General features: G+C 35.1%; 2 protein-coding genes across 2 annotated transcripts; one reads left to right on the forward strand and one right to left on the reverse strand.

The window, feature by feature from the left end:
- Nucleotides 1-4308: 4308 nt before the first annotated feature.
- On the reverse strand, nt 4309-18089 carry ddx39b (DEAD (Asp-Glu-Ala-Asp) box polypeptide 39B). Its single transcript, XM_077196431.1, has 11 exons — nt 17983-18089; nt 16627-16858; nt 16413-16540; nt 16234-16326; nt 13088-13271; nt 10675-10793; nt 6756-6887; nt 5729-5838; nt 5485-5629; nt 5236-5383; nt 4309-4874 (listed from the first exon to the last, which is right to left on the reverse strand). Exons 1-11 carry the CDS (start codon nt 18049-18051, stop codon nt 4858-4860), a joined length of 1377 nt encoding a protein of 458 aa, XP_077052546.1. The 5' UTR covers nt 18052-18089; the 3' UTR covers nt 4309-4857.
- Nucleotides 18090-18312: 223 nt separating this feature from the next.
- polr1h (RNA polymerase I subunit H) lies at nt 18313-21182 on the forward strand. The gene is made up of 4 exons (XM_077196436.1): nt 18313-18488; nt 18741-18844; nt 18957-19066; nt 19554-21182. The coding sequence occupies exons 1-4, from the start codon at nt 18371-18373 to the stop codon at nt 19576-19578; spliced, it is 357 nt and encodes a 118-aa protein (XP_077052551.1). The 5' UTR covers nt 18313-18370; the 3' UTR covers nt 19579-21182.
- Nucleotides 21183-21621: the final 439 nt, after the last annotated feature.

A 21621-nucleotide genomic window follows, 5' to 3' on the forward strand; every position in this document is an offset into this window, starting at 1 on the left:
CTCTGTTAGGCAGGACATGTCATCCGTTATCCAGAATGACATACACGTAACAATCTAGTTTTTATTTAACATTTGTAAACTTTTAGGCATAGGTATTTTAGTTATATTATTAACATTAACATTATTTAAATAATTGTATGTTTTTTTGCCATATTTTTGCTGTCATTCATCATGATTTCATATGACATTCAGTCACATTCAATTATCTTCGAATTGAATTTTGTAATCACGAATGATCTAGTCATATTTATTAATTATACCCCATTTTGGTAACACTTTATAATAACTGTATGCTATTAATCATTAGTTAAGCATTAGTAAACCGTTAATTCATAATTTATAAAGCATTAATAGACAATAATAAGCAGTTTACAAATATAGTTATAAATGCTTAATTCTTGATTTATAAGCATATCTGTAATGTGTTTAATAATTGTACTACTTTGTTAATGATCAATTTATAAATTCTAAATGAAGTATAGCATTATTTACAAACCAGTTATTTGGGAGTTAAGTGATTCATAAGATCACTTAGAAAGTGTGAGTAAATGTAGTAAATTCAGGTCGTTATAAAGACATCTTATAAAAAAACATTATTTAGACATATAGTAATAGTTACTTAGTGTGTTAGTAAATGCTTTATTAACATGTATTTCTACTGTAATTCAGGGTTAATTCGGGTAGTTATAAAGCATTTAGTAGTGGTCAGTTAACTATTTTTGTGAGCTCATCTAAAGTGAGGACTAGTTATGCCTTGTAGGCTAAAGCATTTGTATAAAGGAGATTTAAAGACTCAGTTAAATATTTCTATGTTCTATATCACAGTGTTGTGTTTGTTTCCTTTTTCTGTTTAGAAGATAACTGAGTCTTTAAATCCCCTTTACTGTACGTTCACACCGCCGCCGACTTGAGCTTCCAAAGCTACCGGGAGTCATTCATTTTCAATGGAAGCTGGCTTCTCTCAGCTGCAAGGAGCGTCAAATCCATCGGCGTCGCGTTTTGAGCGTCAATCAGAAAGTTGAAAGTAGCTCAACTTTATGGTAATGAGTTATGACGTGGTTCAGCGGCAAGCAGTGGCAGTGGCAAAAGCCAGCAACCAATCGGAATATAGACGTCCTTCGCGCTTGCTGATTCCAGAGAAACATACCATATAAACGTTCGTTCCTACCAAAACATTAGTTCCGAGAAACTAATCATCAGCGTTGCTGGATTTCCTATCATAATAAAAGGTTTCTTCAATGTATTGCTTGTTTTTTTCTGTTTATTACATTTAATGTTGTGACACTTCTCTTCTCCCTGCTACGTCAGATTGGCCAGAGCGTCAACAAGCTTTCCCGTACTTTTTGACAAGCGTCCTTGGCAGAGCGGCCAGAGCTTCTTTGTCGCTCAAGTCGGCGGCGGTGTGAACGTACAGTTATAAATGCTTTACGAAGCATAACTAGTCCTCACTTTAGATGAGCTCACAAAATAGTTAACTGACTTTAATTCAGGGCTAATTCAAGTAGTTATACAGTAGAAATACATGTAAAGTCACACTAAGTAACTATTACTATATGTCAAAATAATCATATGTATGAATGTAAATTTTAATAGTTTATTAATCATTTACATACACTTTGATGATCTTATGTGATCTTAAGTGATCTTATGAACCACTGACAGTTCCTACATAACTGGTTTGTAAATAATGCAATACTTCATTTAGAAATGAAAAATTGATAAATAATAAAGTATAAAAATACAATTATTAAACATTATAGATATGCTTTTAAATCAAGAATAAAGCATTTATAGCTGTTTTTATAAAATATGTTAATGTTTTGTCACAAAATGTATGAAATGCTGTTGAATTTAAGTGTTGGCTGAATTATTCAATGTACATAAATTTTTTTTGATTGACACGTTTTTAACGAAGTTTTAGTATTTCTTACTTTGTTTCAAGTTTGAGTGTTGGAAAGAAAAATGATACCGAGGATGGTTTTCATGGTAATCCTGAAAAATATTGCAGAATGTCCTTCCGTCTAACAATGACACAGGAATTTAATTTAACCCGTATTTGTGTGTTAGATTACAAAATTCTGTTTTTTTGTTGAGTTAAGGATAAAACAAGTCTTATTTACTTTATTGGAAAACATTTTTAAACATTTCCCAGCTTTTTTTTAAATTTGGTTCTGAATTTCGAGTTATCAGCAGTCAAAAATAAGCCCATGTCTATATGAAATCCCAAATTGATTATATGAATTATTATTAAAATGTAGTTTTCCGAGCACTAATTGTTTGTTGAGCTCCAATTATCAGTACATTTGTATATGCCAACAATGGTAGGAATGTAATTAATTTAAAAATTCATTACGTTACCCAGGAATGACATTTTCATGGGGAAAAAGATCTGATTCACCAAAAAAATGGTTAATTACATTCTTGAAATGTGTACATGTAATTGCATTACATACACAACACTAGTATAAGTATAGAAAGTCCTAAAATTTGAATTTTTTGCCACTTTTATTTTTTTTCACATTTTAAATCCTTATCCGTCATTCACCCTTATGCAAACGAAACTAAGTCGGCTTATTATACTGAAACAAAGCTGTCTATGCTGGAAGCGCCCGATGCGGTGATGACACAAGTCCAGTTGATGGACATCCAACTCATGTGCATCAAATTGCACAACAACTCAAAAACCATTTCATCTTCTCCACTCCATCCATTTAAAAAAAAAAAAAACATATTTGTGAATTGATCGCTATGAATTTAATTCATTTTTATTCATTTTATCACTAACACCTTAAGGTTCCATTTATTAACATTAACAAATAAAAGTAATTCTAAAACATTTATTAATCTTAGTTACAGTAAATACATTATTAAAATCAAAAGTTAATCTGTTAATTTAATGGACCTAAGCTAACATGAACAATAAACAGCTGTATTTCTATTAAATAATCTGATCGGATTTCGGCTATTGGGTTGGCTCAAGTTTTGAAAATGCGTTGTTCAAAAGAAAAAAAACATTCTGAAATCTGGTAAGATCACAAAATCCAATCTGGGCTTTAATCTGGATCAAATCTTCACTTTGTATTCAAAACTTTTCAGTAAGATTGGGACACCTTTGATCAAACCAAAAAAAAATAAAAAATATAATCAGGATTATCCTGATTCCAGCGCGTGTATTTCAGGAACAAAAAAGTAATAACTTTAAAACTGGTCAAAAAATACAACATTTGTATCGTGTAATATATACAAGCATTATTTGTTTTTATTTTGCTATTGATTAGTTTAACTATTAACTATTTAAGACTTTCAATACAGTGAAGTAAAAAATGGTGGCACCATAAAATAATCCCCCAAACCTTATCAAACATAAATATACATTTAATTTTAAGTGTTTTTTTAAAACGATGTTGTGGGTTACATGAGGGGCCACGGAAACTCTAAAGGGACATGGTGATGGGAGGAAATTCATTTTAATATTTTGCGTTCACCTGCAAATGTTCTGCGTTACCCAAGAAACTTTGCATTCACTTTCAAAACTTGAGTTCTTTGAGTTTCTTGGGGCAACGCAAAACTTATGTGAGAGAATGCAAAAGCATTCAAATATAAATGTTTTCTACCATTTTATTTAGTCCCTTTAGTGCCTCCGTAACTGTTTAAAGGAAATTAAAAATGGAAGGGGATGTTTGTTTGTTGTTTTATTTCTCTTCAAATAAAACCTGAGTTACCTGACATTGACTCTTCTACCTGTTGTTGTAAGTTCTTTACTGAGCTAGTAACCTACATTGTGAAATGTAATCCAGATTTGGTAATCTGAAAAACAGCGAATCTGGATCAGTGTGATCCAATCCTATTTTGCTTTGAAAAACCAGCTCAAAAGTAAAATGGATTACCTAATCCTGAAAATGTCCAAATCTAGATAATTCTGATCCAGATTCAAATTTTTTAACAACTGGGCTCAGGTGTATTTTGTTAAGGCCATTCATTTTCCATGTTCTAGTAGTCCATCTCTCCAACAGTTGAGTGCCTAGGCTTTTCAAAGTTTATTCTTTTGACCGTGAGCATGGACAGATGCATTCTAGTTTTTCAAGCGTTCAAATCACCCGCATACACACTCTTGTCTGTGCAAACACACAAAAAAGGGCTGGTGCAGATGGACATCAGTGGACTGTGCTGATGACAAATTACATTAAACGAACAAAGGAAATTTTAGAGTGTTCAGGTATCAGCCAAAAGTCTTGCGATCTGCTTTGAGATGTGAAATGAACCACGTTTGAAAACACAAATGTTTAAATAATTGAAAAACAAAGTGTCTGTAAATTAAACAAATAGTTTATTTGGTTTAACAAGCATTGAGAGTTGAAACAAAGTGTCCGTTTGTCTTACAATCGAACGAACACTGAATATATTCCATTTATACCTACTTTACTGGTAACAAGCATTCAGGATATACTGCTAATATGTTTAATAACTTTCAAACAATTTTACATCAATACAATCAACTGTATGGTCCATTATAATCCAATGATGAAAATTCCTCACACAGGAAACAAAAAATATGCCTCTTCATTATAAATAACTAAAACGGAATAAGGCAAACGGGAAACTATTCATATTAAGAGGAAAAATAATAAAAATGTAAAATTATTTTTTCCCCTTTCAACAAGAAAAAACAGAACTGAACTACTGAGGAGGAATTAAGAAACCCACCACATTTAGGATAACACTGCGATATGAGCTGTTTATTTTTAAGTATACACTAAAACCATAACAGTCTATATGAAATAAAAACTCTCAGTTGCTACCAAATGCTACAATGCCATGCATCCTCTGAAGAAACTGCTGCCTGATGTATTGTCATCTTTATCGGGTTTGTTCAACTAGGAGAAATAGATGCACAAGGAGAAAATCACACAAGTGCTTATGACATTTGACTTTTTTTAACCTTTTTTACATTAAAAATAAATCTGGACAATTTCAAAATATTCCATTAAAAATATAATTCACCCAAAATTTTAATTCTGTCATTATTTGGTCTCCCTCATACAAATGTTCTCATTTTGGACCTCGACACCCCCACTCTCAATTCACTTTTTTTTTATGGAAAAGAGCAACTTAGAACTAACAAAATATCTTCTTTTGTGGGTTGTGGGTCACAGAATTTTTTTTTTTAATGAGGGTGAATAAAACATAAGAGAATTTAATGTTTTTGTGAATTAAAGAAGGAATATTGACACTCACTGTACGACGAGATGTCAATCTCCTCTGGAAGTTCGCTGATGTTCACCTCAAACCTGTCCTGAACATCGTTCAAAGTGCGTGCGTCAGTCTCATCCGACACAAAGGTGATGGCCAGACCTTTCGTTCCAAACCTGCCGGCTCTCGCAACCTGAAGGAATGAGAAAAGTTAAAGCTGTCCAGGCGAATCCATTTACAGCCCACGATTTGGCTTTGTTTGACATAAGCCATTGTCACATGAACTGAACCGACCCTGTGCAGGTATGTGTCCGAATCTTCAGGCATGTCGTAGTTGAATGCAATGTTGACTCTTTCGATGTCCATACCTCGGCCAAACAGGTTTGTGGCCACCAGGATTCGTCTCTGGAAATCCTTAAATTGCTGATATCGAGCTAGTCTGGGATAATAATCAGAGACCCAGATGTGATATGAGCCCCCAAAAATCCTATTATCTTAACTATAACATTTAAGTGCATAATGTGTGAATGTTTTCTACCTTTCATCTTGAGGCATTGCTCTATGAATGGCAATGGCAGGGAAATTTTGCTCCACCAGCAACTGAGCAAGAGCGATACAACGCTGCACCGATTTAACGAAGATCACCACCTGCAATACTAAGCAGCTGTAACACTGTACCAACCAATTTTCATCATTAAAATGAAACAACACATTTTAATTGACCACTTAAAACCAAGTGGACAAATTCACCCATTGACTTTTTCAAAGCATAGGTTAATCTTTTAGCTCACTTGGTGAAAAAAAAAAAAACTATTGTCATCCAGCAACCAGCAATCCAAATAAACATAGAGCTATTAATATTGTCTATATTAAGTACAAGAAATATAGAAAGTAATAGTGGACAGTGAATCTATAGGCCTAAATATATAACTCAGTCTATAAAACATGACAGTAACAACTTTGTTAATGTCACAAACTATTTATATTTCAAATAAATGCTGTTCTCTTAAACTTTCTATTCATCAAAGAATTCTGAAAATCATGGTTTCCTCAAATAGAAAACAGTACTTTTAATGTTTAATAATATTTCATTATATAAAAGCAGCATTAATGAGCATTAGAAACTTTAAAAACATTAAAACATGTCATCGACCCCAAACTATACATAAAAAGTGCATATAATCATGTTATTTCTAGGGTTGAAATCCCACATTTTCAATGTAGTTTTGAAAACCACTGTCTTTTATCCTCACACAAGTTTACTTCTATGGTTCCATTCCAGAGGGTTGCAGTTTGCATTTAAGTTGTATTAACTAAACCTGTATTCAAATGGGATGAATTGTATTTTGCATTACAGCCTGTGAACGACCAGAATGCATGTCACTTTCAGTCACTTTTTTGAGACGTTGCAAAGCGTTTACTAGACAGTGGAAAATTTGGTTGGAATAGAATTGCAAACTTTAGCGATTAACCCTCGTCTCTTTTGAGTCACTCTCGATTTGAATGGATTAAACAGTGCTTGGGATCTTGACTTTTGTGTGTGTCCTGGTGGACTCTCAAGATACCTGGTTGAACTCCAACACATCCAAGAGGTCAAAGAGCTTCCTGTTCTTCTCGTTGTCCTTCAGCTTGACGTAGTACTGCTGGAGGCCGTGAAGCGTCAGCTTGGTCTCATCGTCCACAAAAATTTCCATCGGCTAGGACAACCAGTGGAAGCAGGGGGAAGGTGAGGAGGGGTGGGAGAGGAGTGTGCAGGTTCAGGGGGTTAAGATTGTGTGAAGACACATACAGGAAAGTTGACAAGACGTGGGTGGTGCAGATCATAGTGTTACAAGGGTGTGAAAAAGGAAGTGGTTTTTATGACAGAGTGACGGCATGGGTGGAATGGGTGTCGATGTGGACAGGGAAAGAAAGACACCAGAACAAAGAAAAACAAGCACAAAAGAGGTATAAAGATTTTAGCAAAGGACAGTGGCGGGGGAGGGGACGACAATGAGAAGGAGAACAAGGTGTTAGAAAGGAGAGAGTTATGAAACAGCAGGAGAAAGGGAAGGAAGAGAAGGGATGGGGGTTAGATTCCCCCCCCCCCCCCCCCTCCCACCCTAAGCCAATGAGGACGCAACACACACACACAGTCTCAAACACGTTGATAAATGCTACCCTGCTGACCTAGACTATATTTAGCTACCAATTTCAAGGCTAAAATCATATATGTGCAATTTCTAAATAAATGTTCAAAAACTACAGATCTTTTGAGAAACACTAAGTAAAACTACCAATCAATGTGCAGTTTGAAAATGACATGAAATTATATGTTGTAAGGAGTTTTAAGTAGTATAAAGTCAACATGAAATCAAAACTGACCCTATTTGCTTTCCAAATACACAGTCCTGTTCTTAATGTGGTTGATTCATCGGTCCACAATTTATTTTCCAAATGTATCATATGGATCTTTTTATGAATGTTTTATCTGTGCATACGTTTAATTGTTTTTGACCGTGTCCTTTTTCATTATTATTAAATTATATAAACAAAATTTATTCAAATATAGGACTTATTTTGATTGGATGGAGGCAGATCCAATCATTTCAGATCCAATCAAAAAAATGCATAGATATCCTCAGCCTACTTTTTTTGTTTTTGATCATGTTTTACTCTGATGTGCATCACAATACGAAACAAAAGATCTACCACTATTGGTTTATTGCGATTTAAAAATAACCAAACAGATATTGAGTAATTAAGGCTATGTTCACACTGTCAGTCCAAATCCGATTATTTGTGCATCCGATTGGAACCTGATTAAAGGCTATTTTCACACGGTCAGTCCAAATCCAATTATTATTATTAATAGGACTAATAACCACATATGAATATAGCTCAAAACGGATTTGTAAAAATTGCATTTCATGTGATTTTTTGCCGTTCACACTAGCTAATTATAATCGGATTCCAATCAGATATGCACAAAAATTGGATTTGGATGGAAAGTCTAAATAAGGCATAAGTATGAGGCCAACTGCAGTCTGAATAACGTGTACATGCTTGAAGAAACCGATCTACAATCACATTATCTAGGTTCCGGTTCCACAATTTCAGTTGGACTAAGTGTCTGCGTAACATTTAAAAAATATGAATGGTTGCTTTTGTCTGACTGAATATATATTTTAATATATTATTTAATATTATTTTAGGCTACTAATAATGCAGTTATAAGTTATGGTGATAATTAACAGATTTGAAAAAATATGCATTACAATGGGAAAATTTCAACATTTAGCCACCATACTATTCTTAAAGGTATAGTTCACCAAAAAAATAAAAATTCTGTATTTCTTTCTTCCGCTGAACACACAAACATTTATATTTCGAAGAATATGGGGGTAACCAAACAGTGGACTTCTATGAAATTCAGTGAGGCCCATCAGCTCTTTGGTTACCCATATTCTTGAAGATATCTTCTATGTCAGCAGAAGAAAGATATTCATACTAATCCTAACCCATTAATGTTCTAGTTTCACCCGGAAATTGTCACTTTACGCAAGTACGAGTTATAAATGCCATTTCATGTTAACTTTAAACACTCATACACTACCTAACATTGTTACTGCAACACTATGTAACATTTAGCAGTGGGATGCTCTAACAAATCAATTTCAGAAGGCCAAATTCATCCATCAGATTGCTTAATTAAATATACAGAGAACATCCTCAATCAATCTCATCAATCTGATCTATCTGTGCAGGTGGGACACATGTTTTAGGATCTGGGCCACTAATTCAAGGGTTGAGGGAAGAATAACAAATAGTGGTGGCCAAGTAAAAGTTACTGAGTTCATGATTATTTTCTATCATTATTGGGCCCTTAACAAAAGCACTATACTCCACATTTATTAGTGTCTAACACACATCTTTGCACTTACCTTAGTTATGTTAAGGCAAATCTATCTTCACTTCCTGTCAATCAATCCTCTATTCGCTGCTGAACTGGTCTGTCTAAAGCTTATTTTACTGCATTGTCTTCAACCTAATAAAGCTATCAAATCAGTGGATTACATTAGGCTGCATCTGAATGTGCATAGTATATATGTATAGTAACTCGCACTAAATGAGTGTATGTTTTAATCAGTTTTGAGGGTCATTATTTTATAGTATATTATGGAGCAACAGGAATTTGTTCATGAATGTTTAGTAGAGCCAGGTCACTTATGCTCCTCACAAGTCATTCAGATTTTTTGAATTGGTGAAATGTTGTATTTTACTATTTATGGTTTCTGTTTGAGTCACGGCTTTCAGTTAGTCTTTGCCACCTAACGGTTCTTCAAGTGCGTCTCTATCTACACCCGCGCATATCTCCTATCTCCTCCAAGTTTCTTCATCATCTCATCCCTCTCGCTCCAGTCTTCCGCAGCTTAATCCTCCCTTTCTCTGTCTTGTCTTGTCCCTCACACCCGCGCATGCTTTCTTCTCCGTTTCGGGCTAGTTTTATTGCCTTGATTTTAACTTAAAAACAGACAGTGTTTTCTTTTTTCTTTGGGTCAGGTGATGAACCGTGCTAATCACAGACTGTCAGCTGGATTGAAGAAGAGCTGTTCCATCATTGGCTGGTCCACCTGAACTCATTTATGCCACCAATGACTGAATCTTTTTGTTTCGCTTTATTCCCCAGATGATTTCATTATGCTGTCTGCTTTATTAAAGAGTAATTAATTGCAGCCCTGGAGTGCCACTTTGTCGTGAATCGAATGTAGTTTTTAACAGCTGGCTTGCTTTGTTAGACCGATACTTTATCGGTTTTAGTTTTGTACCCCTTGAGAGTGTCTGGCAGCTGGCAACAGAATTTATGAAGCTCCAACAAGTGCTTCTTTTAATTAAAGGTTTTTTGAGGACAAATCTCCAGGCTGGAATTACAGTCAAGCAGGAACTAAAGCAATTTGTCTTGATAAATAGATACTGAGAGTGAACCATTATTTTAATATGAGGGATTTGGGGTCTTTTTTTTCATTATTAACTCTAAGTCCCTAAATGATATTTAAAGATGTGTTTATGCTTTGATTTATGTCCCTTAAGTGTATTTGAAGATACACTACATCCTTCCCTTAAAGACATCCTCTTATTCTGTTTAAAATATATTAAATGGACTCTTCATGACTTTAGCTAAGGTTGTTAAAGGACCTGTTTAAATTTACAGAGGATTGAGGCTGATGGATGGTGCAATATCTGTTGGCCAAACGGACGGGTGACTGTGTTTGCCAAATGCCGACGCAGCACTGCCAGCTGAGGCAGGGATTAAGGACTTAACATCTTTTTCGCTGTGCCTCTATTAGTTAACAGTCTGTGATTATCAAACGGACAGGAGAGTGGGGCATTTAGCGTTAAGATGTCTCAGGGAGGCCGTAAATGGATCTCTTTCAGGTGTATATGAGGTGGTCTTGTGAAGGGAAGGAGCTGTTGACATGGTACAAGTAGGAGAGGCGTAATTACATCTTGCATGAACTTTCGACAGATGGGACGGATCTCTTTACTCAGGGTAGCACTGAACATCATGACTTGCTTCTCGTGAGGGGTCATGCGAAAGATTTCCTGGACATCCCGCCGCATGTCTGCAGGGGATAATAAAAGAAAAATGCATTTACTGTGCTTTGTAAATATGATCAAAGAATGCTGTAAAAAATAAATCTGCATAGTTAATCCTTTTGATAATTTATTTTAAAAATCTGCAAAAATCTAACCTTTCATTGAAGTAAAAGAACAGAGAGTGGGGGGGAAATCATATTATGAAATAAATATTGTTCTTCAAAACACATTGGGAACAATTATTTGCCTACTTTTTGCAACCTCCTTTTTCCAATTCCTCATGCCTGATGAGTTTGTAGAACACCTGACAAGAGATCAGAGACCATTCCTCCATACAGAATCTCTCCAGATTCTGCAGATTCCCAGATCCATATTGGTGCTTCTCCTCTTTAGTTCAACCCACTCATTTTCTATAGGGTTCAGCTCAGTGACCCATTTATGATTTGATTTTGATGTTTGTTTTTGATCACTGTCCTGTTGGAAGATTCAAACATGGCCCGTTATAAGATTTCTAGCACAGACTGTCAGGTTTTGATTTTTCATCTGTTGGTATTTGATGGAATCCATGATGCCATTTATCTGAACAAGATGTCCAGGACCTCTGGCAGAAAATTAGGCCCACAGCATTAAATATACAAGTTACAAGAGATACACAGAGTATTTCATTTTACACATGGGGTACTTTTTTATCCCTGTATGAACCAAACCCATATTAAGTGTTTGATGTCAAAAAGCTCTTTTTTTGTTCGTTTCATCTGTCCATAGAACGTTTGACACTACTGGAACTTCAAACGGGACGGGTTCTATGGCCAGATGAAACAATTTTTTTTTACTTTTTGGCATCAAACACTTAAGATGAGTTTAGTGCACATAGGGATAAAAAAGTACCCCATGTGGAAAATGAAATACTCTGCTGTATCTTTAATGTTGTGGGTCTAATTTTCTGCCAGAGGTCCTGGACATCTTGTTCAGATACATGGCATCATGGATTTTATCAAACACCAACAGATAAAAAAAACATAACCTGACAGTCTGTGCTAGAAATCTTATAACGGGCCATGTTTGGATCTTCCAACAGGACAGTGAACAAAAACAAACCTCAAAATCAAATCAAAAATATGTCACTGAGCACAAAACCAAGCATCTGCAATGGCCATCCCAGTCCCTGAGCTGAACCCTTTAGAAAATGAGTGGGCTGACCTGAAGAGGAGAAGCACCAACATGGATCTGGGAATCTGGAGGATCTGGAGAGATTCTGTATGGAGAAATGGTCTCTGATCTCTTGTCAGGTGTTCTCCAAACTCATCAGGCATTATAGGAGAAAACTCAGAGCTGTTATCTTGGAAAAAGGAGGTTGCAAAAAGTATTTAATAAAAGGGGGCAAATAATTGTTCCCAATGTGCTTTGAAGAAAAACATTTATTTCATAATGTGATTCAACCCCCCCCCCCACTTTCAATTATTTTACTTCAATAAAAGGTTAGATTTTTGCATTTTTATTTCAAAAGTATAAACAATTCAGATTTATTTTTTACAGTCATCTTTGATCATATTTACCAAGGGGGCAAATAATTCTGACCAGCACTAAATATTATTGAAACCTAATTATTGAATGGCATGTTGCAATCATCAGCATGGTACTCGTACTGTTTCTGAACTATATAGTGTCAGTATGAAGTGTGCGCACAGAAATCTTTCAAAAATAGGGAAAATGTGCAGTACACAACAAATTACACTGAACAGAATGTTCTATCCCACAATGCAGTGCACTTGAGCTTATGTTTAAGTGTGATTATTTGTGTATATTACTTGCAATTTTACTTAAAACTACAAACTTTTTCATACAACTGCACAGAGGTCATGTGACAGCAATCTAGCATACTACTAGTTATCGTGGAATAATGCCTACTGTTTAACTTACAGCTTTTAAAGGGATAGTTCACCCAAAAATGTAAATTCTGTCATAATTTACTCACCCTCAAGTTGTTCCAAACCTGTATGAATTTCATTACTCTGCTGAACACAAAAGAAGATATTTTGAATAATGTTGGTAACCAAACAGTTGATGGACCCCATTGACTTCCATAATGGAAGTCAATGGGATAAATAAACTGTTTTGCAACTAAATCTCTTTGTGTTCAGCAGAAGAAAGAAATTCATACATGTTTGGAACAACTTGAGGGTGAGTAAATTGTGACAACATTTTAATTTTTGGGTGAACTATCCCTTTAAAGAAAAGTAGGCAGTACAGGATGACCTGCACACTATTCAAGTAAATTCCATTCTGAACACATCCATAGTCTCAAAAAGAGATTGCTCACCAAGTTGCTCCAGCATTTTGTCGCATTCATCCAGGATGAAGTGCTTGATGTGTCGCAGGTTGAGACTCTTGTTGCGAGACAGAGCTAAAATACGTCCAGGAGTTCCCACCACCACATGAGGGCTCTCTCTCTTCAGCACCTCCTCATCCTTCTTTATAGATAAACCCCCAAAGAACACTGCCACCTGGGGGAGAGAGACAGCGTAAGCAAACGCATTTGTGAAAAGTTTGTCTTTGAAATTAAACTCATGAATTTACAGTGAAGTGGCAAACAACAAGGGTAAGTGTATAAAAAAGTAACTATAGGTGTAAGACTTATTACTACATTTTATTTATCAGTATAAATTACCCATAAATATTAGATGATATGATTAATATAATATTAGAAATGGCTATTAAAAAATGGTTTAATAAAATAACGGAAAAACCTTTCATTTCCACCATTAAAAGTTACACATACATGTGAAAACCGCCTGAAAAAATGAACAAATAGTCCTAACCTGCCTCAGAGGAAGATGGGAATCATGTCTTTGCGTCAGTTTTTCTGGTGATTAAGGGACAATACAAGACGACTTCTTGCATTGTGTTATGAAACGCACATATTTTGTTAGAAAGTGTGAAATCGTAGTGCAAAATAACCACTATTTTAGAAATTAGAAACCCAAAGTTTATAAGAAACAAGTATTGGATTTCATTCAGCAAATATGATACAGGGCAGCGATTTATTAATTACATTTTGAAAAATAGATTAATCTGTTAATTATATATTGATGTGACATTATTTTTTGCCTAATCCTGATTTCAAGGTTAGAATTATGGCCAGTGACAGAAGAAAATGCAATCATGACCCAGATGTTTTCTGCTACATCTGAGAGTGTTTTACTACATCCAAACAGAAATTATTTCTCTAGTGTTTATATAATTTATTTTTTAATGAAATGAAGTATTTGAACACAATTTTACACTCCTTTACAGACTGGAAGTTAAATGATGCATTTTGAATTTAGTTTTCTTTTTGAAACTTTTGATATTTATGTGCTTTTGTTATTTTGATAAGTGCATTAAAGCATATCCAATTTTTTTGTTGATAAAATTTGCACACAAAAAGAACTACAGTAATCAGCTGAGGTTTTTTTAGACACAGCAGCAGGGCTGGGTTATTTTTATAACAGTAAGCAATTTGGTGGACATTTTAGGTGCTGTATGCAAAAATAAATTTGATACAATTTGATGGTAGAGTTAATTATTTTGACAGTCCTACAGTAAGTTCAGATAATCATGTCAAATTGGTTGAGATATGCATTCCGCATATCAGTTAGGAATCAGTTGTCTACATTATTGGTGTGATGAAAATGATTTAAAATTGATTGTTGAGAAGACCAAAGAGTTGATTATTGATTTGAAAGAGATAGTTCAGTCTTATAAATATATTGGTGTCCATTTGGACAGTAAATTAAACTGGAAGAACAGTGAGGTTGTGTTCAAGAAGGCACAATCAAGATTATTCTTTTTAAGAATCTTGAGTTATTTTGGTATTTAGTAGGAAGCTTCTTCATTTCTTTTATCAGGTAACCCTGGCCAGTGTTTTGTTTTACGCAGTGCCTTGTTGAGGAGGTAGTTTTACTATGGATGACAAGGTTCGGTTATTGGTTTTACTTCAGATTCACTTGAGGTCTCGGTGGAAAAGAGAACAAGGGCAAAATTGAAAATGATTTTGACTTGTGAAAGTGATCCACTATATAATACTTTTGGTGGACCTAAAAGTTAATTTATTGAGAGATTAGGGATGCCTCAGTGTTCTACTGAGCGATTTAGAAGGTCTTTTAGTCCTGCTGCTGTGTGGATTTTTAGTGAGGATTTTTAATGAAGCTGGGTAATTATTGTATGGATTGATTGTGCTGTAATGTTTAATTGCTTGTGCTGTTTGTGATGTGTAATGGTGCATTCACACCAAACGCGAATAGAGCATCTGGCGTGAGTGATTTCAATGTAAAGTCAATGTAAAGATGCGTTTACGCAAGTCTAGAGGTCCTGCGGCGCGAATGAGGAGTTTAGCGCGGTGCGGTCGTGCTATACGCGCAAATGATTTTATTTGGTGCATCCACGCGTTTGACGCGAATTTGAGTTGAAAAATCTGAACTTTGGCGTCAGTTCGCGCCGCGTAAACCAATCAGGTGCCTGCTTGCTGCTGTCACGTGGTGAAGTAAATATTTTCTCACATAAAAACTTGATTTCAATGAGACATATTCATTTTGTATTGAATGCTATTTATTCCATATCTAATCTAGATTATATTAAACATTATTATTCTAATGTAAAGACAACCAACATACTTTAGTGCAAGAACATAGTTCGTGTCTGGACAGTGTTGTGTGAGAAAAAAAAACTAAAATCACAGGACAGGTTAATCATATTTGTAGGCTAGCTCCATTTATCACCAAAACAAAAATAAATGACAGATTAGGTGGGTGAGGGCGAGGGTGATCCTCGCTCCGATGCGGGACAGCAGGTCATCAAACTGGGCGCGGGACAGGCAGAAGTACCGCTGAAAGCGGCCGTCATCCAGGTGCAGCTCCTGGAGCAAATGGTAAACTGGAAATGCCTCCGGAGGGTCCAGTGGACCCAAATACGGCGACGATGACCCCTACACTGCTGTTCTGCTCTCCAGAGCAAATACAGAGCGGTGACTCTCGATGAATGCTCGATCAACATCAGCCATCTTGCAAACCGTCAACCGCCTAGCACTTGTCCCTCCCACAAGAAGCGGATTTCGCTTTTTATTCCAATTCAAATTTTTTGCTTTTTACGTGCGTCAATTTCATTTTGGATGCACGAATGGATTCAAAATGTTCAAGCGTCCAACTAGACGTGGTAGACGCAAATTTGCCGCTCTATTTGCGTTTGATTTGAACGCAGCCTAATGGTGGCAAATGAATTTCCCCTCAAGGGGATTAATAAAGATTTCTAACATAATGATGTAATTATTTAGGCTTTGTTCCAAAACTTGTGTTGAATAATGAAAATCATTATATTTTCATAGTAAGTGTTTGCTATATATCAAAATTAGTCATTCTAAAACAGGTACAGTATTAAAGCTTTTCCTTGAAGTGTAAATATGAAAAGGGTTCAAATAGAACATCTTCCTACCTTGACACTAGGCATGTATTTGGAGAAGCGCTCATACTCTTTGCTGATCTGGAACGCCAGCTCTCGAGTATGACACATCACCAACACTGATACCTGGGTGAGAACAATTACTTGGTCAAGTCAATTTTATTTATGTCTTAGTTCTTTGTTTTCAGAGCCTTTAAAAAGAGTGCTGTTACCTGACCGGTCACTGGCTCCAACTGCTGAAGGGTTGCCAACACAAAGACAGCTGTCTTCCCCATTCCAGACTTGGCCTGACATAATACATCCATCCCCAAGATCGCCTGAGGAATGCATTCATGCTGAACTGATAGAGGAAAAACACAAATATATTCATACTAAACTTAAACTGATATCAATGGACCTTATATGAGCACATGTAGAATTGCTCACCCTCAGATGGATGCTCAAAGCCACAGTCTACTATAGCTCTCAGGAGTTCTGGTTTGAGAAGGAAATCCCTGAATCCTGAGGAGTGGATGGACACATATGACCCTTTGACCCCTTCTTTCCTGATGGATATGACACTGTCGCTGTGTCCAAGCCCTGTATCCCCTGCAACACCGCCGTCAACTTCATCCTCCTCATAGTCTAACAGCTCATTCTCAACATCGTTCTCCGTCATCTTGCAGAGAGATAGGAATAAAACAACAGTAAATGCAAAAAAAAGATGAAATATGCTGGAGTAACTGCCTCTTCCTGTCAATCATTGTTATATATATTATTATCTGCTGCTATTTTATGTATGTGTGTGTGTGTTATTTGACACAATTGACTTTTATGCGTGTATGTGTTTATAAATTGTGAATAACATTATCAAATCTAAATAAAATCAAATACTATATGATATTTATTATTAGATTTGATAACATATTTATAATCATAACATGACCATAAATTACATTAGAATTAGAAATGTGTGTCTGTATTATTTTATTCGATTTGATAAACGCAGACACATAGTTTAAACAACTCTTAAATAAGACAGCTATTAAACAATAAAATCAAATTCTCCGATATTACAATTGCTAGATATTACAATTTATTCAAAGCTGTTAATTAATGTTTATTATGTTAATTAATTTGCATCTAATTAAGAGGACAGGTCGCTTTAAACTAAGAAACTATGGCCTGGTTTCACAGACCGGGCTTAGATTAAACCAGGATTACTTTAACGTTAGTTAAACTCTTAAATAAGACAGCTATTAAACAATAAAATCAAATTCTCCGATATTACAATCGCTAGATATTACAATTTATTCAAAGCTGTTAATTAATGTTTATTATGTTAATTAATTTGCATCTAATTAAGAGTACAGGTCGCTTTGAACTAAGAAACTATGGCCCAGTTTCACAGACAGGGCTTAGATTAAACCAGGATTACTTTAACGTTAGTTAAATTAGGACATTTGAGTAGCTTTTATAAACCTGCCTTAGAAAAACACATTAACGTTACTGGTGTGCATCTTGAGACAAAACAATACACTGACATATTTTAAGATATATCAATGCAAGTTGTTTTTCCAAGTTAAAAAAGTTCAATAATGCATTTAGGTCTGGGAATTGTCTGTGAAACCGAAGGAAAATTAAATATATTAGCGGTAGCCTATCCATTTAGTCCAAGATATGAAACGCCCCAAATCATACACTACGACACACCATTCCTGTGTTTTCAAACGGAATATAAAGGCTATTAACACTTTCTGCGTTGATTGTTATTTGTATTTTTTATGAAATAATCGCAGTTACCTCGAAATGCTGTTTGAAGCAGTTGGATTTCACTACACCTGCTGCTGCTGGATACGTTGGCAACGTCATCAACAAGCGACGAATAGAGTGTTTTGATGAAGGACCCAACATGTGAAACGGCATGTACTGAACTGCCTTGAGAAGAGACATTTCAGTTTTTAGCGAAGAAATCGTGTTATTGTTATTAAAACGAGAGTAGATACTACAACAGTTTCCCCGCTGGCAAGTTTAAGACAATTGTATTCGAACGTTGATAAGTAAGTTCTATTTATGTGGATACACGTGTAGCACGTTTGTTACTTATGTGTTTGTTACTGAAGTTCTAACTGTTTTGAACGCTGTGGGTGTGGTGTGTAAAATAAATCTCTGTAATATTTTTTTTCCAGCAATGTCGTGTTTTAAAGGTGACCTCGACTTTTGCCCTGAATGTGGAAACATTCTCCCAGTGCCTGGCAGGGAAAATACTATTACCTGCCCTCGATGCTCTTTTGAAATATCTGTTCAAGGTAAGAGAGATCTTTTTAATGTCATAAAATGTAATTTATGGCAGGGGTTTTAAGACTGTTATTCGGTGACCCCTATGGGGTCTAGGAATATCTAGGACCCCTAGGATTATAACATATACCGAATAACCCCTATACATTTTGTATGAAAATATGATACTTAAATGCATGATTTTACAACACTAAAAGTAAATAAATTAGAAAAACCTGATTTATGAAATAAATAAATGATTTAGCTGTTGGGTTCTCTCTCAGATTTCACAGGTCAAGTTATTAAATCGTCAGTGGTGTTTAATCCTTTGGATCAGAGCTCCATTGCTATTGACAGCATGGAAGATGCTGAATTAAAGGGGCCAGTGGTAAGTTATTTCAAAATACAGTAATTCATTATTTTAAACTATTAGTTCGATTTGTAATGTCACCCAATAAACATTCTCACCTGTTTCTCATTTTCTGCAAACGTTTAATCAGATTGACAGGAGATGTTCTCGCTGTAATAAAGAGGGAATGGTGTATCATACAAGACAGATGAGATCTGCAGATGAAGGGCAGACTGTCTTCTTCACATGTATACACTGCAGGTAATTATGCACTCCTAAGGGGATAGTTCACACAAAAATGAAAGTTATGTCATCACTTACTCGCCCACAAGTTCCAAACCTGCATGAGTTTCTTTCTTCTGCTGAACACAAAAGAAGAAGAATGTCAGTAACCAGACAGTTGAAGGCACCCATTGACTTAATAGGAAGAAAAATACTATGGAAGTCAATGGCTACCGTCAACTGTCTGGTTACCAACATTCTTCAAAATTTATTTTTTGTGTTCAACAGAAGAATGAAACTCTTACAGGTTTGGAACAACATGAGGCATAAATGATGAATTGTTAGTTTTGGGTGATCTATCCTTTTAAGCACTTTTAGCGATTATTTTTAAATTAAACCACTTATACTGGTACCAGGTTGTCCTTAATGCTGTTTAGACATTGTTTTAAGTGATTTTAATTGCCATCAGTTCAATCTGTCAGTGTTCTGACAAGAAAAATATATTCATTTGATTTCTCTGTTACAGGTACCAAGAAAAGGAGGATTCATGAGCAAATTATCTTTGCTGCTGTTGTTGTCTTTTACAGTTATTGGTTGCCAGAATTTAAATAGTATTAAATATTAAAAATGTTTTTATTTGTCCACAATGTTAATTATTCATAAAAAATTATAAAATAAAAAGAATGTGTGAAAGTCCTTTTTTTGCAGGAATTTATATTATAAAGTTTACGTTTATAATAATAATTAAAGCTGCAAGCAGCATTTAGCGGTGTTCAAGCAGTTAAGGCCTTTCAGGCCGTTAAGCACAAAAGCATCAAAAGACATTAAGTTTTATGTAGCAAGCATGATTTACCATGATATACTACATTTCAGTGTGATTTTTCATGATTTACCATGTTCCAGTATGATTTACCATGAATCTTACATGATTTTCCATAGTTTACCTTGATATACCATGTTATATGATGATTTACCATGATATAGCACATTCTAGAATAATTTACCAGGATTCTAGCATGATTTACCTTTTTTACTATGATTGACCATGTTTCTGGCGTTATTTACCATGATTTACCACGTTGATAGCAATTATATGAAGCATAAGAACAATTGAAGTGATAAACTCTGACAAAATATGAATGTGTTATAATAGTAATTGTTATTTAAGTGATTTTATAGTGTCTATATACAAAAAAAGACAATTAATAAGAAGAGTGGCCAGCAGAGGGCAGTAGAAGACCACTTATTGGCTCACTTTCATTTTCAACTACTTTGTTTCTCCAGTATTCTCCAGTGAAGCAAACCATTTTTTTCAAGTTAACTCCATAATGCATGCTTACACACACACACACACACACACACACACACACACACACACACACACACACACACACACACACACACACACACACACACACACACACACACACACACACACACACATTTTTGGGATATGTTATTGTGAAAATCTGTTTTAATGGTATATGAGCATTTCACATATTTCTTTGCAATGTAATAATATAAAACTAATTAAAGAAAATGCTTTAAGCATTTGTTTGTTAGCCAATGCTGAAAGCTGATAAAAAAAGATTAAAAATGTCTAATGCTGCTGCTCCATCTAGTGGACAACAGTGCTATTACAGCCTACTTATACAATTGGCCATGTTTTTCATATAATTTAATTTACACACGCTCATTCTGATGTAGATAGAGACATTTGGAACTTCAGGAGCCAATGTGACTCAATTGTCACTTCAATAGACGATTTTTGACTAAATGTTATTGTAAATGTTAAAATAGTGAATTTATAAAGTCTAAATATTAATTATAGTTGAGTAGTGTGACAAAATGACTTTTTTTAAACAGCAGGGGGCAGTAAAATACCACTTATTGGCTGTTAGCCTTTTTCAAGCTGTTATAGCTGTTCTTGACCTTTTTTTAAGAAGCTATGAGCATTTATTGAAAAGATATTGGCTTTCGGTCAAGGCTACATATTGAAGTGACCCTATTATAGTCATCCAAATGAAGAAGTTAGACATTTTCCTATAATTATTGTTGTAGAGAGTACAGAGCAATAGATGCATTTTGACAAAATGTGATTGTAAATGTTAAAATAATGATTTAATAAAGTCTAAATATCAATTATATATAAAAATATTAGAGAGTAGTATGATGAAATGACAGCAGGGGGCAGTAAAATACCACTTATTGGCTGTTATAGCCATCCAAGCTGTTATAGCCATCCGATTTACACTCTATTATAGCCATCCAACTGAAGTAATTATACCTTTTCTGATAATTATTGATCTAGAGAGTCCAGATAATTGTACTGCACTGGTTTTAAACATTAAGATATGAAAATTATACGATCATAGATGGAAAAGACCATTTACAGCCAATACAGGCAATTTACCATAGGAAATGTATGGTTTTAAAGCTTTTCAACAGTTATAGCGCCACCTATTGTCCGATCTCCATGAAACTTTGCATGCTTCTTCAGCCTGTTATGACACATATGCTCATCCATTTTTGTGAAGTTCTGAGTTTTCCTTTAGGATTTATAGGCTTTTGGGTGCATTTTGTCACGCCCCTTT

This window comes from Siphateles boraxobius, unplaced genomic scaffold, assembly GCF_051911475.1.
Source record: "Siphateles boraxobius isolate OS27281-9 unplaced genomic scaffold, OSU_SipBor_1 35, whole genome shotgun sequence".
Taxonomy (NCBI): Eukaryota; Metazoa; Chordata; class Actinopteri; order Cypriniformes; family Leuciscidae; genus Siphateles; species Siphateles boraxobius.

What these genes read in the sequence shown, in the direction of transcription:
- ddx39b (XM_077196431.1), bottom strand. Translation starts at nt 18,051, where the DNA reads ATGACGTTGCCAACGTATCCAGCAGCAGCAGGTGTAGTGAAATCCAAC. An exon ending in CAAAATGCTGGAGCAACTTG is followed by an intron (nt 10,794 to 13,087) that starts GTGAGCAATCTC and finishes TATCCCCTGCAG; the next exon opens with ACATGCGGCGGGATGTCCAG. An exon ending in CGGACACATACCTGCACAGG is followed by an intron (nt 5,384 to 5,484) that starts GTCGGTTCAGTT and finishes TCATTCCTTCAG; the next exon opens with GTTGCGAGAGCCGGCAGGTT.
- polr1h (XM_077196436.1), top strand. Translation starts at nt 18,371, where the DNA reads ATGTCGTGTTTTAAAGGTGACCTCGACTTTTGCCCTGAATGTGGAAAC. An exon ending in TTTTGAAATATCTGTTCAAG is followed by an intron (nt 18,489 to 18,740) that starts GTAAGAGAGATC and finishes GTTCTCTCTCAG; the next exon opens with ATTTCACAGGTCAAGTTATT. An exon ending in TTCACATGTATACACTGCAG is followed by an intron (nt 19,067 to 19,553) that starts GTAATTATGCAC and finishes TCTCTGTTACAG; the next exon opens with GTACCAAGAAAAGGAGGATT.